This window comes from Geotrypetes seraphini, chromosome 19 (assembly GCF_902459505.1).
Source record: "Geotrypetes seraphini chromosome 19, aGeoSer1.1, whole genome shotgun sequence".
Lineage (NCBI taxonomy): Eukaryota > Metazoa > Chordata > Amphibia > Gymnophiona > Dermophiidae > Geotrypetes > Geotrypetes seraphini.
Window position 1 is genome coordinate 22,017,212 of NC_047102.1, and position 16,165 is coordinate 22,033,376.

Here is a 16,165-nt window from a genome sequence, read left to right on the forward strand (position 1 = left end):
GGATTGAGTTAGTCAGTTATTCCAGTAGGTTGGACTTTCTCCGTTAATAGCCTTGAAAAGTAGGCAGTAGAATTTGAAGTGTACTCTTGCTTGTATTGGAAGCCAGTGTGAGTCATGGTATGCCTCTGTGATATGGTCATATTTTTTCAGTGAGTAGACGAGTCTCAGGGCTATATTTTTTATCGTTTGTAATTGTTTTATCATGGTCACTGGGCATGGGAGGTATAGTATGTTGCAGTAGTCTATTAGTCCAAGGATAAGAGATTGTACCGAAAGTAGGAATTGCTTCTTGTCAAAGAATTTTCGGATTTGTCTTAGATTTCTTTTGATGCTTTTATTACTTTGTTGATTTGTGGTTGCATGGTACAGCCTCTGTCAATTTTAACTCCTAGAAGGTTTAGTGTGGGTTGAATTGGGTATGAGATTGAGTTTATTACTAGATTTGTTAAGATTGGAGTTTTGTTGTTTTTTAGGAGGATAAAGTTTGTTTTGTTAGGGTTAAGTATTAATTTGTGCTCTGGCATCCATGTTGCTACCGTTTTGAGTGTTCTGTGTATTGTGCTTGTCATGGTGGGTTCTGGGTGGTCGAAGGGGAGGAGAATAGTGATGTCATCTGCGTAGCTGTATGAAGTTATGCCATGATTGTCTAGGTAGAAGCTGAGGGAGGCTATGTATATATTGAATAGTGTGGGTGATAGGGGTGATCCTTGGGGAACTCCACAGGGGTTGGACCATGGTTCTGATTTTTCTTGCATTGTTTTAACCCTGTATGTTCTTGATTGTAGGAAGCCTTTGAACCATGCAAGTACTTTGCCTGAGATTCCTATGGAGTCTAGAGTTTGTAGAAGAATATCGTGATCTACCAGGTCGAAGGCTGCAGAGAGGTCTAGTTGTATGAGCAGGATTTTCTTGCCTGTACAGAGGTATTGTCTTGCACTGTCCATTAGTGTTCCTAGTAGTGTCTCCGTGCTGTAGATGGCTCTGAAACCCGACTGTGTGGGGTGGAGTACATTGTGATTATCTAGGTAAGAGGCTAAAGTTTTGGCTATTAGACCTTCCATCAGTTTGACATACAGTGGGATTGAGGCTATGGATCTGTAATTGGATGGTTGGTCCATTGCTCCTTTGGGGTCCTTTAATTATGATGATTTCACTGAGTTCTTGTGGGAAATGACCCTGGGAGCGGAATTATGTACTTGAGGTTTTCAGTAGGTATGGGGGCAATGGTTAAGGTCGCAGGCTGCATGGCGGCATGCATGGCGGCATGCAGCAAAACTGGACCACACTATCTCCAACCTGCTGATAACAACAAACGACTACAAATATTTTCACAAAGAAATCAAAACCCACCTATTCAAAAAATTTATACAGATGGCTTAACCCCAACCGGACTCCACTCAACGCAACTCCCCCCTCCCCCCTCCTCCCCCCTTCACCAGTTCCCTTCTCTTTAGCCTCAAGCATGTCAACTGCTTCCCTAATGGTATATATACTGGATCTGCACTATTTCCTATTTGTACAGCATCTTGTAGCTCTTGAAATATACAGCTCCATTATTCTTGTAACTTCTCCTGGAAATGACCAGAACTCTCTCTGTAATTATCCTGGAAATGTCCAGTTGTCTCTTTTGTAATTCGCTCAGAACTGCAAGGTTGAGGCGGAATAGAAATCAGTAATGTAAGAAACATATAGAAACATAGAAGATGACGGCAGAAAAGGGCTACAGCCCATCAAGTCTGCCCACTCTGCTTACCCACCCCCTGTCTATGCCCTAATGACCCAATTTTCTTATCTTGACCCTCGTAGGGATCCCACAAGGGTATCCCATTTATTCTTAAAGTCTGGCACGCTGTCTGCCTCGATCACCTGCACTGGAAGCTTGTTCCAATGATCAACCACTCTCTCTGTGAAGAAATATTTTCTGGTGTCGCCATGAAATTTTCCGCCCCTGAGTTTGAGCGGGTGCCCTCTTGTGGTCGAGGGTCCCTTGAGAAAGAAAATATCATCTTCCACTTCGGTACTTAAATGTTTCGATCATGTCTCCCCTCTCCCTACGTTCCTCGAGAGTGTAGAGCTGCAATTTGTTCAGTCTCTCTTCATACGAGAGACCCTTGAGCCCCGAGATCATCCTGGTGGCCGTCCGCTGAACCGATTCAATTCTGCGCACATCTTTACTGTAATGTGGCCTCCAGAATTGCACACAGTACTCCAGATGAGGTCTCACCATGGCCCTGTACAACAGCATTATGACTTCAGGCTTTCGGCTGACGAAACTTCTATTGATACAACCCAATATCTGCCTTGCCTTAGATGAAGCCTTCTCCACTTGATTGGCAGTTTTCATGTCTGCACTGATGATTACTCCTAAATCTCGTTCTGCTGAAGTCCTAGTTAAAGTTTCTCCGTTCAAGAAGTACATCCTGCATGGATTTCTGCTTCTGAGGTGCATGACCTTACATTTCTTAGCATTGAAGCCTAGCTGCCAGGTTGAGGACCAACTTTCCAATGTAAGCAGGTCCTGCGCCATATAATTCTGTAAACTGCATTCACTTACTATATTACATAGTTTGGCGTCATCGGCGAATAGTGTTATTTTACCTTGAAGCCCTTGAGTCAGATCCCCTATGAATATGTTGAAAAGGAGTGGACCCAGGACCGAGCCCTGCGGCACTCCACTGGTCACCTCCGATGTTTTAGAGAGGGTACCATTAACCACCACCCTCTGAAGTCTGCCACTCAGCCAATCATTGACCCATGCAGTTAGTGTCTCTCCTAACCCCATCGATTCCATCTTGCTTAGCAGCCTGCGGTGTGGGACACTGTCAAAAGCTTTACTGAAGTCCAGGTACACGACGTCCAAAGACTCTCCCAAGTCCAACTTTCTTGTTAACCAGTCAAAGAAGCTGATGAGATTGGATTGGCAGGACCTACCCTTGGTGAATCCATGCTGACTGGGATCCCGAAGATTCCCTTCATTCAAGATCGTGTCCAATTTGCTTTTAATTAGTGTTTCCATGAGTTTGCACACTATTGATGTGAGACTCACCGGTCTATAATTCGCAGCCTCTGCCCTGCAATCCTTTTTATGCAGAGGAACGACATTAGCTAATTTCCAGTCCAGGGGAACTTTCCCCTTACTTAGGGAGAGATTGAATAGCTCAGCCAACAGTTTCGTCAGGACATCGCTCAATTCTCTGAGCACTCTTGGGTGCAAATTGTCTGGTCCCATGGCTTTGTTCACCTTCAGTCTTGCCAGTTCACCGTAAACTTCACCTGGTGTGAACTCAAAACTCTGAAACGGGTCTTCTGTGCTTTGTGTTGCGTTCAACTGCGGACCGTGTCCCGGTGCCTCACAGGTGAAGACTGAGCAGAAGTATTCATTCAGTAGCTCGGCTTTATCGGAATCTGCTTCCACGTAACTTCCGTCCGGTCTTCTAAGGCGTACTATCCCGCATGTGTTCCTTTTTCTGTCACTAATATACCTGAAGAAGGATTTGTCCCCCTTTTTAATGTTTTTTGCCAGAATTTCTTCCACTCGAAGTTTTGCCTCCCTAACTGCCATTTTGACTGCTGTAGACCTGGTCCTATATTCTACCTTTGCCTCTCTTTTCTCCGTGCGCTTGTAGGAGAGAAACGCTTTTATCTTCTCCTTAATGAGGTGCGAGATCTCCGCGGTGAACCATTGGGGTTTATTGTTTCTTTGTCGTTTATTTATTGATTTTATGAAGCGGCTAGTTGCTTCATGTATGGTTGATTTCAGTGTTAACCACTTAGCTTCTACATCATCGGTCTCCGCTTGGTCCTGCAGCGTCCGATGGACGAAATCTCCCATGCGTGCGAAGTCTGTGCCCCGGAAATTGAGTACCTTTGTTTTCGTGTTACCTTTGCTTCCCTAGGGAAGCCTTTCCTAAGGTTGAACCATACTATGTTGTGGTCGCTGGAGGCTAGTGTATCTCCTACTGAGACCTCTGAGACGCTTTCCCCGTTGGTGAGTACCAGGTTGAGGATCGCCTGGGTCCTAGTGGGCTCCGTTACCATTTGTTTGAGACGTGCTCCCTTTATGGAGGTTAAGAGCCTCCTGCTACCGCTGGTTGTCGCTGAAAATGAGTTCCAGTCTGCATCAGGCATATTGAAGTCCCCTAGCAGTACAGCTTCTCCTCGTAGAGTGAAATTCTCTATGTCTTCAATTAATTCTGAGTCCATGTCTTCCAGTTGTCTTGGGGGTCTGTATACCATACCTAGATTCAGGCATTTTTCTCTGCCTCTTGCCAGGTTTACCCAGAGGTACTCCCCAGTGTACTTGACATCTGTGATCCTGGTGGTTTTGATGTCCTCTTTAATGTATAGAGCTACCCCCCCCTCCTAACCTGCCTTCTCTGTCCTGACGAAGTAGATTGTAGCCCGGTATAGCCATATCCCACCCATGTGAGTCCGTGAACCAAGTTTCAGATATTGCCACCACATCTAGGTCGGCATTCCTTATTTCAGCCTCCAGTTCTAGAATTTTGTTACCTAAACATTAAATATTGTTACCTAAGCATTGACATACATGGCCCTCCATATCTTGTGTTTGCTAAGTCCCTGTGAGGCGTATCCTACCTGAGTCGGTGTGACTCCTAAAGAACTGTTTGCAATGTGGGTACTTACCTTGGACATGGAAGCGGAGTTTCGACTCACCTCATCAGGATAATTCCTTTCTGCACTAATATGTGAATGGGTACCCTCTCACGACTTACCTAGTTTAAAGCCCTGTGAAGCAGGCGGGCTAGTCGGTGTCCGAAGACGTTCTTACCCCTACTGGTCAGATGGAGTCCGTCTGGTCCCTGAAGTCCTTGTAGCGCTTCCCCATGGTTTAGGAATCCGAAGTTCATATCCCGGCACCATCCCTGTATCCACTCGTTCGTCCTCAGGATACATTCATCTCTGGCTCTTCCCTTGCCTCTAACTGGGAGTATCGATGAGAAAACCACCTGCGCTCCTGTCCGCTTCAGCCTCTCACCCAGTGCTCCAAAGTCTCTGGTGATGGTCTCCGGTGTGTTCCTGGCAGTGTCGTTGGTTCCTATGTGGACAAGAAGCATAGGAAAGTGGTCTCGGGGCATGAGTAGTCTATCCAGACTGGCGGTGACATCTCGTATCCTGGCTCCAGGCAGACAGTAGACCTCCCTAGATTGCATATCCGGTCTGCAAATTGGTACCTCGGTGCCCCTCAGCATGGAATCCCCGATGACTATTACTCTGCGCTTCTTTGGGGGGAGTCGGTCAGTTGTCCCTGGAGATGGAGCTGTGTGTTGGGCCTGCTCCTGTTCCTCATCGGCAGTTCCTTCCTGAAGAATCTGGAATCTGTTCCGCAGGGTGAGTTGAGGGGTTGATGTATAGCTGCCCTGTTTGTAAGAAGAAGGAGAAGATGAAGAGATTGAAAAAAGGGGGGGGGGGTCTCCTATGTTTGCCCGTGGAGGAGGTCACCAGCTGTCAGGAGTCAGTGCCGCTAGCCATTTCCTGTATCCCAATTGTTGGTTTCAAAGCTGATGATTTGGGCATCTCGAGGATGGACTTGTCATGGGCCTGCTCGGTGATTTGGGACAGCTCCTGGACGACTCCGTCGATGTAGGCCTCGTCCTCTCGGATGCTTCTCAGGCGTATCACCTCCTCCCTGAGGCTCCTTAGTTCCTGCATGAGATCTCCATCTAGCTGCGCGGCCTCCTCTGTCTGTGTAGAGACTGTAGTGTAGCGCTGGTGGATGGTCTCGGTCTGCACAGAGACCTCTGTCCACCGTCCTGGGTCCTCCTCCTTCTGCACGCAGTCCGTGGTCGCTTCCTGGATCGCCATAGCGACTGGAATACTGGTCTTGATTGTAGACTTCGCGCTTCTTGTCCTCCCTGCCATTGCTGAGTTGTAATTGAGGTTTGCCTGACAGTAAGGTAGAGAATTAGGAAAATTAGAGAAATCTGTCTGTGAGCAGGTGTGAGATTTTGAAAGATTAGGGTGTCTGAGAGTTGGAAGATTGGGGTATCTAGTGCTTGAAAGATAAGGGTGTCTGAGAGACTGAGAGTTTGAGATGTCTGAGAGGGTTGCTGTCTGTGAGTTAGTATGAGAGCCTGTACGAGCCTGTTTGAGAGGTCCGCTTGTTGCCCTAAGGTATCGTTGTCTTGTGTAGTTTGGCTCTTCTTAAGGCTCTTCGCAAAGGCGCTCTCGCTAAGGTGAGCGCCTTTGCCGCTCACCTTCACCACACGCCGAATGGCTGCGCGCCGTTGGCTCGTCCCCTTTTATGGGGGAGTTTGGCTGGTGACGTCAGGGGTGGGCGGAGTTAGCTCTCGCCTCTTCCCCTGCTAGCACCGCCTTCTCTGCTCCTCTCTCTGCTTCTTCCTGCTAGCACACTCTCCGCTCACTGTTCTGCCATGTGCTCAGGACTCTTCTACCATGTGCTCAGGACTAGGCACAGCTCCTACAGTCTCCCTTCGGCTGGTCTTGCACTGTGAACTCTCTGCTGTTGGCTCGTCCCCTTTTATGGGGGGAGTTTGGCTGTTGATGTCAGGGGTGGGCGGAGTTAGCTCTCGCCTCTTCCCCTGCTAACACCGCCTTCTCTGCTCCTCTCTCTGCTTCTTCCTGCTAGCACACTCTCCGCTCACTGTTCTGCCATGTGCTCAGGACTCTTCTACCATGTGCTCAGGACTAGGCACAGCTCCTACAGTCTCCCTTCGGCTGGCCTTGCACTGTAATATTATAAAGATTGTTGAACTCTGCCCATTGTATTGGTGAGAAATGGGACCAGGTTCTATCTGCTGCGACTGGTTCTTTTTCTGTAGGGGGAAATGATGTCTCTGTATTTGTGGGTGTTCCGTTGAATGAGGCTCTGATGTTTGCGATCTTGTTTTTGAAGTATGTGGCTGAGGGTGGCTGAAGGTTGGGGGAGTTGCTGTTGGCTATGTAAGGTGTGGTGTTTGTGAGGACTTTTAGTAGCTGGAATAGCTTTTTTGTGTCTTGGGGTCCATCTCCTATTTGTTTTGAGTAGTATGTCTTTCTTTTTTCTTTCAGTTTTTGTTTGTATTTTCGGTTTGTTACTATCCATGCTGTTTTTGTGGACTCTTGGCCGCTATTTCTCCATTTTCTTTCTAGTTGTCTACATTGTCTTTTGAGTTGGAGTAGTTCGTTGTTGAACCACTTTTCTGATTTTCTATGGATTTTGGTTTTTTCTGGGGGGTCATTCCATGTCAAGTGATCAGATTCTTGGAAAGTGCCCTGCATAACCATCACGGATTTTGATGGAACTTCATATGCAGAGTCCACCATGTCTCAAACGAACTTTGGTAAAGTTTTAGTTTCGCCTGTGGAATATTTGTGGAGATATAGCCATTTGTTTGACCCCATACCACAATGAAATACAGTACGACAATGACATTCTGACAACTTTGAGACACAATATCTCCCGAGCTGTGTTTCCAAAAAAACTGAAACTTAGCTACCCTGCACAACTTTTTGAGCTCTGTTCATTGCTACCAATAACAATTTTTGCCGAGCACTGATTGAATGCCTGAATTACAGTAAACTTAGCCGAAAAAATTAGTGCTCCAAAAAAAGTCAAAGTTTGACATAACTTAGCTCCCACAATAATTGAGTAATAAATGCGAAATTTGGCGCATGTCTCAGTACAACGTTGTTTTCAAAAGTACAATTTCAACCTCCAAGCTCTTTCCATTAGTTTACAAATTAAGTGTAAAGTTGCTAATTTGTGTAAAAAGGCCAAAAATAGGGTATTTTCAGCCTGCTTTTACAGAAAAATACCTTTTAGAAACTCTTTCAAATCAGTCTCATTAGAAAGAGCATATTTCAAACCCCCTAGAAAAGTGGACTTCATTTTTCAACGCAGGTTAACAATGGCTGAAAAAGGGGGACAAAGTTGGGAGACGTTGCCACGGCAACAACCTCTATTTCAACATAGTTCTGTCATTTTTAAAGTTACAGTTTTGTATTGACGTAGTATTACTACTACTCTATTGCGTTGGTCCATGGTGACATTGTCACTACCAGTTCAAGAGTTTGAACTGGCAACCCCATCGCCAAAGGGGTCACGCCCGATAGCTGTGCAATACCAGCCACGGGTGGGCCACTTCGTCCAGGTTCCCAAGCCTCGCATTTGGTTTCTTTGTCAAGGTTCCAAAGCCTTTTGTTGGTATCTTTCTGGTTCCAAAGCCAATGACTAGGGTGTCTTATCCTAGGTTCCCAAGCCTAAATTGGGTATCTTATATGGTTCCCAAGCCGAAGTGAAGTCCACTTTGATTTTAACTGCCAGCAATCTTTATAACATTCTGTTAAATTTTTGAGCCACTTTCTTCAATGCAGTTTCTGGAAATTGATATTGGCGGCCGGATGATGTAACTGAAGGGGCACAAAGCATGCAGATGAGGTGTTGCTCTGGAACCCAACAAACGTCTTGCCTTTCTGGCCAATAAAACGAATGAGCTGGACCGTGAGGATGCATAAATTTTATCAATGCATCATTTTGTTCAATTGAGACTTCAACAACGTTGCCTATCCACCATTGATCATCGTAAGTACAGGCAACGTAGCAACCAGGAAAGATTTCGGACACTTTCAAATTTGGAATGGCAGTATCAGAAATTTTGGCAACAAAATTTATTGTGTCATTTGAAACTTTTCCGACACGAACCGAGTTTGAGTCGACTGGTACAAATTGGTGGTGCTCTCTGGTACCGGCTACTGTGCTGCTTTCATGCCATCTTTCTTCTTGAAACTTTTTGCTTTCTTCAATTTCTTGTTTTGGAACATAAATGTATTTAACTCCATGTATATTTTGGTCACAAAATTAAATAGATCCTTTGGCGTCAATATTTGATCGCCTGGGCAGCCAATCGTTTAGTTGTTCCACCAACTCCATCGCAGGGTGATTTTCCATGGCTAGTTCCAAAAAAATTCCATTCAGCCTCAATGTTGAAATCATTTCTGTTACTGCACAAATTCACAAAGTTCTTGTAGTTTTTATATTGTGCAGCTGAGCCGTCACTGAAGTAGTATATTTTGGTAATGTTTGTTTGAGTTACCAAAAATTCGATCAACTTTTGAATAAACACATGTACAGATATCGTATCATGTTGCATATGATCAGAAATAATGCAACAGTTTACAACTTGCAATGTGCCCACTTCATTGAGGTAATATGCAACAAAAGGATGTACCGTAGCTTGTGAATTTTCCCAGTGAAAGCCTTGGGCGGCATCCTGTACAACAAATGAGTAATTTTCAGCGAAATCCATCAAAACGATCATTTCCGTTTCTTTTAAGCCGGTCTTCAACATCTTCAAATATTCACTTTGATGTTTTGAAATGAAATGGTGGCTTGTCAACTTCCAAATCTTGCTTGCAAGTCTTTCAATAAAGTTGTCCATGGTTAGTACGCTTGTTTCTAATGTTTCACGGTCAGCGTGAACCCATTGCTTAAATTCTATTGATTCTTCTGGATCTAAATCCTTGAATATTTCTTCCAGGTATGCTGTTAGTGCTTCTTCACCAGGGCAGTTTTGACATCGTTGTAGCATACAGTCCTTGACATTTAGGTCGCACACAGTTTTTTCCATAAGAACTTTGTAGTTCTCTTTGACATTGGCGCCTTGTAGCATGAGCTTTACATTTTGATGTATCGTGCAGACACACACGGAGTGTGCACCTGATGCACCAACGGTTACACACCACTTTGGCCTGAGCTCACAGAATTTGGAAAAACCAATTTCAGTTCCGTATTACAGCTCTTTTAAATTACACAACAGCAGCCGCTTTTGCTTTTGTACTTTTAAACCACTGAGGTTTAAAAGAAATGCAATCTTTTTTGCCAGGACATATTCTGCTGAATTCATCGTCTTCGTAAAAATCTTGAACTCTATTTGCAATTTCTTTTGGAAGGGACTTGCCAATTTTTTTATCAGGTATAGAACAAATGCCTTTCTCTTTCTTTACTTTTTGGGCTGTTCTGACCATGCGCTCTGAAACGCCAAACTTCATTGCTGTTTCCTTTATTGACCAACTTTTTGGGGCCATCGTCAATAATTGAACCTGTTGGATATTGCAATTTTCATTTTCATTTCTTCAATGAGGTCAGTGTAATCTTCACATAACTTGCATTCTACAGACTGACGAGACGGCCCAACTTCTTCAGCTGAAACTCCAGCAGCAGATGTAATCTTCTTGGCTATCACATTCTGCACACGTTCAATTTTTCGTATCACATAGCCGGCTTTATCTCTACTAGCTAACCTTCGAATTTTCAATGGAGAGGTTCCTACAGCAGTCAAGCTTTGATCAACTGCATCGGAGATGCTGATATCAAAATCGTCTGAAGATGAAGATGCTGCAGTAGCTTCACTCATTGAAACGTATTGGGCTTTGCACCTACTGCAAAGTTTCTGACCTGGCTTGATATTTATTTTTGCCACTTTTCTAAAATCATTAGACATGGCAAGATCGACTTTTAACAATCCACTTTGAACAATGTGATTTTTCTTTTCAAATGGATTACAGCACGATGTTTGCTTTAATTCGTATTTGTCGAGATACTTTGCTTTGTGGTGGAGGCAGATTTGGTCTTTATCCATCAGTTCAACTTCAGAGCGCCGAGTGATAAGCAATTTTTCATCGGTTGACAAATTATGTAAAAAAATGAGCCCACATTTTTTAGAATAAAATGTGCCGTCATGACACTTTGACAACAATTTTTGCCCAATGGCACAGTCTGGCAGAAAAGGATTATTATTAGTCGATTCGTTGGCATCCATTTTAAACTGAATTAATAATAATGTGGATCTGAAAAAGAAAACAAGTTGTAATTTGTGATCTGCATGCAACAAAATTATCACCTCAATTTCTAGTTAGGAATAATCATTAATTAAGAACACTATAATTGTACCCAAAGCTTGAGTAAAAATAAACAGGGAAAAACAGTGTGAAAAGTGACATAATTGTAAGTTGAAACGTAGGCCGTTGCCATGGTGACATCTCCCAACTTTGTCCCCCTTTTTCGGGCATTGTTAACCTGCGTTGAAAATGAAGCCCACTTTTCTAGGGGGTTTGAAATATGCTCTTTCTAATGAGACTGATTTGAAAGAGTTTCTGAAAGGTATTTTTCTGTAAAAGCAGGCTGGCCTTTTTACACAAATTAGCAACTTTACACTTAATTTGTAAACTAATGGAAAGAGCTTGGAGGTTGAAATTGTACTTTTGAAAACAACGTTGTACTGAGACATTATGTGCCAAATTTCGCATTTATTACTCAATTATTGTGGGAGCTAAGTAATGTCAAACTTTGACTTTTTTTGGAGCACTAATTTTTTCGGCCAAGTTTACTGTAATTCAGCCATTCACTCAGTGCTTGACAAAAATTATTATTGGTAGCACTGAATAGAGCTCCAAAAGTTGTGCAGGGTAGCTAAGTTTCAGTTTTTTTAGAAACATAGCTCATGAGATATTGTGTCTCAACGTTGTCAGAATGTCACTGTCGTACTGTATGTCATTGCAGTATGGGGTCAAACAAATGGCTATATCTCCACAAATATTCCACAGGCGAAACTAAAACTTCATCAAAGTTCGTTTGATGCATGTGGGACTTTGTGCATAAAGTTTTATCAAAATCCGTGATTGTCATGCAGGGAGCCCTTGATCACTTGACATGGAATAACCCTGGGGCTAGTTCGTCCAGGGTAGCAGTACTTAGAAGGGTCCATTTTGAGATGAAGTCTTTAGGTGTGCTTAACAGGTTTTAGAACTCACCTCTTCAACTGTAGTGTCATAAGGTAAATATGTCATTTTAGGCTTACATACCAATATTCTTCAATGAAAGGCCCAGGGCTAATGTTAATCATCATCCTGTTTTTTGTTTTTTTTAAATGCTTCTATCTAACTTTGCAACACAAAGTGGGATGTGGAAGGAGTCACATGCTTGAATAAAGTGTATTTGAAAATGCCCACATCCTTGAAGATACCCCCAGTGAAAAGTTTAAAGGCAGACTTGCTGGGGATGGATGTCATTGTTACCCATTGTCAGCAGTGTCGTGGCCCCACATGGAAAGATATTTAGCATTTGGATCCAGTTTGGCCCCAACTTAAAAATTATGCTAATCTACAAAGAAAATCTAAGCAGTGTAGTTTCTCTTTGAAGTATGCAACCATGCAAACTATTTGAAAATCACCTCCATGATGTTTCCTCTTTAAGAAGCCAAATAAGAACTAACCCCCTACTCGTACTCTGAAGAAATGAAACTCATATTCTGTTTTGACAGGCCTAAATAATGCTTACTGGGAAAGTAGGTCAGCGTGATAGTAGTAATCTGAGAGTTTGTTGAGAAAAGACCGTGGCTCCAGGATGAATGTGGGCAGTACCACACGAGATAAGTCCATGCCAGGCCGCAGCTGTTTTAACAGGGTCCACATCAAGCTTTTGTTTTCCTCAGACACTGTCTCTGTTTGTGATGCTTCGCCAGTCTGAAGACACAATAGAGATGTAATCAAACAGGATGACAGAAAATCACAACTATGTATGCCATCCAATGCACACTAACGGGCAGCTCCTGTCAGTCAGTCTGCAAGGTTTTCCCTCCTCATGCAGGACGCTGCTCTCCTGATCACATTACCACTTGGGTACATTCTCCCTTTTAGGGGTTCTTTAAGTTCATGTATTTCTAATGGATTTTTATCCCCAAACCTTCCATTAATGGCATGCATTAATAATAATAATAATAATAATAACAGCTTATATACCGCAATACCGTGAAGTTCTATGCGGTTTACAAAGATTAAGCTAAGGTACAAATTGATTGACTTTAAGAGGGGAGGAAGAAAGAGGGTTAATAGGACAGGAAATCCATTTTTGAGGAGAGAGTGATCAATAGAACAAGTTAACAGAGTGAAAAGTATGTGCATCTACTTTATGTTTGGGGAGGACTTCTCCCATCATACCATATTGTTTCTCAAGATATCATGGTAGACTTACGATCTTCAGATCATGTACTGAACCTCTTTCTATGAAGATCGTTCCCCATGTCTTTTATGACACCTATTTGTTATTCTTTACACTTATATTGGGGGGGGTCTCTCTTCAGCTGGTTAGATATCATTGCAGATATGATTGCACAATGTTCTGTTTTGTATTGGCGACTACGTACATGTAATTATGCCGATATGAGTTTGTAATGTTGATATTTCTTGGTATGATGCACTCAATATATACAGTTCCCAAAAATTGTGTGACAGAAATTCTGAAGTTTAAATGGCTGGGAAATGATTTCTTATTTGAAAGCCACTTCTACATCTAAAGATTATACAGCTAAGAGAGGGACCTTGCTGGTTACCTTTAAAACTGAATTGGGGAAACAAGTTATTCTTAAACTATATTTTGCAAATAAAAATGCTCTGTTTTGTGGGCAACAATTCAACATTTTTCCAGATGTCTCTAAGTAGACACAGTATAGGAGAAGTCTTAGCTGTTGGAGCTTTATTTTTTCTTAAGTTCCCATGTAAGTGTATTGTGACCTATGAGAGTAATAAGTATATTTTTGTTGACCCAGCTCAACTAAAAGTTTTTCTTCAAGATAAACCCAAAATAGATACTTTACCTGTAACTAATGCAGAGGTTGAGAATAAGTGAAGTGAAAAATAATAATTTGGCCTTTACCTGACATCAGAGGATTATGTTTTTCCTTAAATATGTGACCCTTCTTTTTTAGGTGATAATCAGCCCAAATAATGTGGACTTGAGAAATACTTTTTATGTTCTCTTTTATTTTCATTATTTTGTAATTGCTTGAAGTTGTTATATGTTGTAACAAATGAATACATTTACATCCAGTGAGATCATCAAGTTTGCAGACGACACAAAGCTATGCAGAAGGATCGCAGAAGGATAGCGAGGAACTCCAGAGTGACTTGTGTCAGTTAGAGAAATGGCAGATGAAGTTTAATGTGGAAAACTGCAAAGTAATGCATTTAGGCAGAAAGAACAAGGAACACGAGTATAGAATGTCAAGTGCAACTTTGGGTAAGAGCGAACAAGAAAAGGACCTGGGTGTACTGATAGATAGGACTCTGAAGCCGTCGGCACAATGCGCGGCAGCGGCAAAGAAAGCAAATAGAATGTTAGGCATGATATAGAAAGGAATCACGAGTAGATCGGAGAAAGTTATAATGCCGCTTTATAGAGCAATGGTCAGACCACACTTGGAATACTGTGTCCAACATTGGGCTCCCAACCTAAAGAAGGATATGTTTAAATCTGTTTTATTCATTTTCACATCAAAGATCAAAAACACTTTGATACAGGAAACTAAATATACTCAAGAAATTATTATCAAATCACAAATTCCCAGTACAATGATCATAGTCATGGGAGAGAGTAAAGCCATACACAATCAAGGGGAGTTGAATTAAAGGAAAACTACCGTATTTTCCGAAGATAACGCGCACCCGTGTAAAACGCGCACACGGGTATAGCGCGTGGGAAACCGACATATATGTAAAAAAATTTATATACCGCGCGCACCCGTATACCGCGCATGCTGCCCCGACTCTCCCGTCGACGCCCGACTCTTTCGCCCGCCCCGACTCTCCTCTGGCCACCCCGACTCTCCTTTCCCCCGCCCCGACTCTCCTCTCCCCCTTGAAGTCCTGTCCCCACCCTGAAAGCCTGATGCCCCCCACGACGTCCGATTCACCCCCCCGCAGGACCGCTCGCACCCCCACCCCAAAGGACCGCTCGCACGCAGTCCCACCCGCACCCGCTACCCCACCCTGAAGGACCGCACGCACCCCCACAGCCTCCCGACCCCCCCCTCATCATGTAGAAGCTCCTACCGGTGTCCTGCTGCTTCCTCTTGGTGGTCCCGGCCCTTCTGTGAGCCCTGCGTCTGCGCTGCTTCGTCTTCCGGCGGTCCCGCCCTTTCTCTGACGTCAGAGAAAGGGCGGGACCGTCGGAAGACGAAGCAGCGCAAATGCAGGGCTCACAGAAGGGCCGGGACCGCCAAGAGGAAGCAGCAGGACACCGGTAGGAGCTTCTATGTGATGAGGGGGGGTGTCGGGAGGCTGTGGGGGTGCGAGCGGTCCTTCAGGGTGGGGGTGCGGGTGGGAGTGCGTGCGAGCGGTCCTTTGGGGTGGGGGTGCGGGTGAGCGGTCCTTCGGGGTGGGGGTGCGAGCGGTCCTGCGGGGGGTGAATCGGACGTCGGAGGGGGGGAATTATGTAAAAAAAATTTTGTAAAACGCGCTCACGCGTATAATGCGCAAGGTTATGCACGGTTTGTAAAAACCGTGTATAATGCGTGCGTTATATGCGTGAAAATACGGTATACTCGGTCATATTAACATATGCCTCAAAAATACAGGGTTCTTTTGGTTAATTACATTAAGGCCTAAGTAGTTGGAATTATAGAGGGGTTGGGAGCCTTAATGGCAGCCTTTCCTTCCAAGAAAAATTGCAATTGTTCTGGGACCTAAAAGATATACTTATTTGCTTGATAGGTAATACAGCATTTACAAGGAAACCTAAGTTGAAAGGTTGCTCCCCAGGCCAAAACTGACTGACAAAATGTCAGAAATTTTTTGCATCTAAGCTGCGTCCACTTTGAAACATCAGGAAAAATTGCAATTTTGTGATTGTAGAATTCAACACTTTCAGTTCTATAAAAAAGACGAAGAAGAGCTTCTTTATCTTGTAAGAAAACGAAAGTCACTAACAAAGTAGCTCTCGCTGAAATTTCAATCCGTGAGGATTCCAACATCCCAGTGAGGTCTAGTTCTACGGGATGAATAGTTGACTTATCCTTATCCTCTTCGACTATATTAAGATAGTATAGTTTTTGCAATGATGGAATATTGGTCTCTGAAAATTTTAGAACTGAAGTCAGAAAAGAATGAAAAAGTTCTCTAGATAATATTCTGGATACAGGAAAATTAAGAAATCTCAGGTTCAAATTTCTATTGGCATTTTCTAAATTTTCAATTTTCCTGATCAATAAGTTTTTATCTTTCATTTGAGAATTTAATGCAAGTTTTATTTCAGAGACTATTTTCTCATTGTGATCCATTCTAGTTGATTGTTGTTGAATTTTCCCTTCACAATTTTAATTTGAACAGCAGTTTGTTGAGTTGAAGAAATAAATTGGGAGCATACCTGATG

General features: G+C 43.3%; 1 protein-coding gene across 3 annotated transcripts in view; it reads right to left on the reverse strand.

Annotated features, from left to right (window-relative positions):
• OSBPL5 (oxysterol binding protein like 5) overlaps nt 1-16,165 on the reverse strand; it is a 431,224-nt gene that overhangs the window by 100,045 nt on the left and 315,014 nt on the right. For all 3 annotated transcript variants that reach the window (XR_004537637.1, XM_033928646.1, XM_033928647.1), the window contains exon 10: nt 12,299-12,483. Coding sequence is in view for 2 of the 3 variants with exons in the window: in XM_033928646.1 (XP_033784537.1) it covers nt 12,299-12,483 (185 nt within the window). In the remaining variant the exon portion in view is untranslated. The remainder of the gene's footprint in view (nt 1-12,298; nt 12,484-16,165) is intronic.